Source organism: Dufourea novaeangliae, unplaced genomic scaffold (assembly GCF_001272555.1).
Source record: "Dufourea novaeangliae isolate 0120121106 unplaced genomic scaffold, ASM127255v1 scaffold55, whole genome shotgun sequence".
NCBI lineage: Eukaryota > Metazoa > Arthropoda > Insecta > Hymenoptera > Halictidae > Dufourea > Dufourea novaeangliae.
Genome location: NW_015373934.1, coordinates 1523824 through 1528281, shown reverse-complemented (window position 1 = coordinate 1528281; position 4458 = coordinate 1523824). Strand labels below are relative to the sequence as shown.

Below are 4458 nucleotides of genomic sequence, written 5' to 3'. Positions count from 1 at the left end.
TCTTCCGATAAGGATTGACAGCCACTCGACACGCGTTATCCGTTAAGAGATTCGAGAATTTTATCACTGCTCTTCGATCCCCGTGATTATTCGTCGGTCCCTACATTTCTCTTCCTCCCTGTCCCTCGATATCCGTTCGTCTAGCTTTCGCTAGGTCGTTGAAATCACAGTCTCCACATGAAGAAACCACGACAGTCCGTCGACCCGGTCGAACGTCAGACGTTCGCGTTCGAGGAAAAAAAAAAACATTTCCGCTGGAGAGAAATAGCTCCTGGGAGACCAAACTGGACGAACGTTTCTCTCTTTTTTCTCGCTCTATTCCTCTCAAGCTGAAACGGACAATGGACTCGAATGGACATGAGTTTGTCTCTGGGGGGCAACTGGACGGTTGGCGGACACCGGATCCTTTTCAAACGACTTTCTACCATTGGTTCTGTGTCCACTGTTCCGCAAAGTACGAGGTTCGCTGCAATACGGAACAGGGATACAGCGAAACTATGAGAAATGACGACACGAGGGATGATGAGCTTTTTGAACGACAGCATCTTCAAAACCGCCGTTTCAATGCTCTGTATCCGATCTAAACGACCCGATGATACTGCTTGCCATTCTTGTCAACCACTCGTGCCCTCTCGCGGATACGAAAAAATCGACGTACAATGTCTGAAGCGTCATTTTCACGTCAAGCTGGTGATGCACGAAGCTACTAGTACATCGCTAGGCCACTTAGAGGACTCGAAGCGGTAATTAACGAAATTACGGGAACGAACGACGATGCTAATAGGTATCCTGTGTCGTGTTTGGTCGTATCGCGGCGTCGTTTTTTAAGTATGGAAATGCGCGGGCTTCTTTCGTGTTGAACCGATATTGCACATTATTGCATGTATGTACATATGTAAACATATGTACTCAGAATGTTTTCTCGCGACTTCGTTCGGTACCAATCGAACCAATCGCTTGTCTTTCCGTCGACCGAGAGATGGCGAGTGCGACGCTACACGAAGGCGGCCATTATTCGACACCGTGTCATCTACCAAAAAGAAACAAAAAATGAATGCGCAAGTTGCGTTGATACTGCTGATTTGCGAGTGTGTTGCAACGAGCGTCGCAAACGGCCAGTATATCGGCGACGATTATAACGAAGGTACGGAATTCACTTGTTTCATCACAAGTTTTTGCTCCTGTACCGACGTGGAGCTATCCAGGCCGTTCGTTTCACTCACAGCGCAGCGTCTCCGTTTTTTCTAACCTATAAGCGGATCGAAACGACGCGCTCCAGGCGAACAGAGAAAACTGGTAATAATTTCAAATTGACGGTTTGCAGAGAATTTGCAGGGTGAGAACGTGGGTTTCGATCGTCTGAGTTTGCTTCAAAAGTACGGATACAACAACAGAGAGAACCGTCGAAACGCAAACAACGCGTCCGACAGCTGGAATGGAAGATGGATGCCCGACAGACCAGGCGAACCAATTCCGCCGCCGAAAATCTTTCCAAAGACCGAGATTTTCGCCTCTGGTTCCATTCACGAAATACCGATGGGCCAACCGTCCGTAAATTGCGACGATGCCAGGGTACGTAATCGACAAGATCGACCGTTCCCCGACCGGTAGCAACGCGTGTACAGCTTTTCTTTTCGCGTTTGCATCTATTAGACCAACCTCACCGTCGACTGGAACGGTTCCCCGGCTGATTACACGTGCTACTACGAGAAATTACGACCAAACAAAGAAACGATACCCCACTTGTATTGTGAACACATTCCCATGACTTACGTGGTAAGTATACGCTGCCTGCGCGCCTTCGTTCTCGCCGTATATATATCCTAAAATAGGTGTAAGTCCTTGAAAGGGGTGATTCGAGGCAACTTTTTCCCGAGCAAAAAAGTTCTCCAAGGCTTCGTTAACGTGATACTAACAAAAAACTCCGACCAATCGGAGCGCGAGTCTGCCGGCTAAGCTCCCGCGGTAGCTAACATTACCACAGAAACCCGCTGACTCGCGCCCTGATTGGTCGAGGTTTTTCGTTAATATCTCGTTAACAAAGCCTCGGGGAATCTTTCCGCTGAGGTAAAAGCTGTTTCAAATCACCTTTTTCAAGGACTTACAACTATTTTGGGACATACTGTATACACATATATATCATCGGTCTCGTTTCAGGCTAGACACAAATGTATGTACGAGAAAATAGAATACGACACCGACATTCCACTGTAGTAAGTACGTTATTTCGATAAGGAGAAAAATCGCCTATCGACTCTTCTAATACCGGTTGCGCTGTCTTCAGTGGACCGCACAGACCGCTCTGGCCCGTTTACGGAGAATACAGATTCTTGCCGAAGCAAAGATGGATTCACAGTATGGAGGTATGCTAATCACACGACTTACTCCGCTGTTGTCCTCGTAATATCATTGATCTTGTTTTCCTGCAGCACGGTGCGATCGTCGCGCTCTACCATCCGTGTGCCAATCCATTGGAAGTGAAACGTTTGAAAAGCTTGGTTACTAGCTGCTTGCGGCGTCACATCATCAGTCCTTATAATCTGTTAGACCACGACCGTGTAAGTGTATTTACCTACCCGTACATCTGTTAATCACAGTGTTTCCAATCAGATTCGATCGTAAAATCGCGCGAATCGGATCAAGTAAGACTAAACGGTTTGCACTCGACGCTACTTTTTCTTTTTCCAGCCGTTGGCCTTGCTCGCATGGGGATGTCGATTGACCATGTCGTATGTGAATCCCGATGTGGTAATCGGTTTCATTCGGGAGCATGCACTTCAAGGACCGGAGGACATACCGAGTGACGGGGATTTCGAAGAGGGCCTCGTCCACGCTGCTGAAACCGTGTCGGATCATCTAGATACGAACCTGTGCCCCAGCGTAGTGCGCGATTAACCATCGTATCCAATTATTTATTTATTTATTTATTATCTATATATTACGTGTCTTTCCTTCTAATCTATCTGTAATATTTTCCACCTTTGTCGCATCGTCGAAACCGAGAAAAATAAATAAAAGAAACGTATCAACCGCACGTCTTGAGTAACCTTTTATCACTCTCGATTCCCCATCCTGTGCGGTGACTCGCGACTTTAAGGGCGGAGGAGACGAATGAATGGGACGCGCGTTCTTTTGTTGTTGTTTTTTTACTCCCGTTTACATACTCTTGTATATTGTTCGTTTCACGAGAAATGATCGTTAAATACATTAAACATCGTGTCGGTTTTTTAAAATCTCTTCGTGGACCTTTGTTATCTACAAGACGTATATAAGTAACTCGACTGTAGTGCTGACTAAACTCTGTTATTTCTGCGGATACGTATCTTCGACGATATATAAAATTAGGGTAAGACGATTAACGCTACAATAGTTCATTAATGTAAAATATTCTACTCGTCTACTCAATGGTAAATCGTTAACGTAAAAGAATACATGTATATATGTATTATCATGTGGGGAAGATCGACAAACAGCGCGCTGAAAGCGAAGCCCCCGCGAAACACCGACTCCTCCTAATTCTTTGGGAAGTTTCGCGTCCTCAGCACCAGCTAGAATCGATTCGACGATTCGGCTCTTATTAGCCGGTCGAATCTTCCATTTGGACTTTGATACCGACCCGACCTAACCGGAATCTTCATCGTTTCTAGCCATTTTTCTTTTTCCATACGTTCTTGTTCCATTGACTCTCTTCCCTCTCGGGTCGGAGATATGGTTTAGTCGGTGACCTTGGAGCGTTACCCGTTCACGGGTATGCTCACGGAAAAATAAATGTTTGTGCACGATTACCCGATGGCAAAGCATATTCGCTTGACCACGCGTTATATCTCTACCGTTCCGGTAATCGTTCAGTTCTTTCTTTGATTCCCTTTTTCCTCGACGAGTCCCAAGACTCCACGAGCCATCCACTTTTCGTTCATGTTTCGTGAAGTAAAGATTACGATGTTGGGTCTCTTAAGATTATTGCTAACTTTGTACAGTATCGCTAAGAATGATGAGAATAATGATAGTAATTGCATATTATATCGTATCAACGTCAAAAATGAAACAATAATCTATCACCTTTCTCAACAAGGGAGAGAAAAAGACAGAGAGGGGGAGAAGGGGGGGGAGAGAAAGAGAGAGAGAGAGAAGTGAAAAATTGCGACATCGCGACGCACAATTACGAGACGTAGATATACACGTGGTATAGCTCGTAAGCGGAAAAAACACCGTCGATTTATTTTAATAATCGTTAAATAATCGTTACTCGTTACAGATCTCATCTTTTCTTTCCCCATCCGATCGTGTTTAAATCTAAATTCATTTGGTTTCTAATATTTTCGACTCGAATTCGCTTCCTCCCTCCTAGGCACTCGGAAAAGCACGCATAATCATTCACACACAGGCATCAAACACGCACCCACACGTTCCCAAAGTTGAAACTTTGCTGTCCGTCCCGAACCGTAAACGTCACGTTCC

The 4458-nt window shown here is 45.3% G+C and overlaps 1 protein-coding gene across 1 annotated transcript; it reads left to right on the top strand.

The window, feature by feature from the left end:
- Positions 1-1003: 1003 nt before the first annotated feature.
- Positions 1004-3028, top strand: LOC107195223. Its single transcript, XM_015585027.1, has 7 exons — positions 1004-1144; positions 1325-1572; positions 1654-1776; positions 2158-2213; positions 2285-2363; positions 2430-2558; positions 2689-3028. The coding sequence occupies exons 1-7, from the start codon at positions 1051-1053 to the stop codon at positions 2893-2895; spliced, it is 936 nt and encodes a 311-aa protein (XP_015440513.1). The 5' UTR covers positions 1004-1050; the 3' UTR covers positions 2896-3028.
- The last annotated feature ends 1430 nt before the right edge of the window (positions 3029-4458 follow it).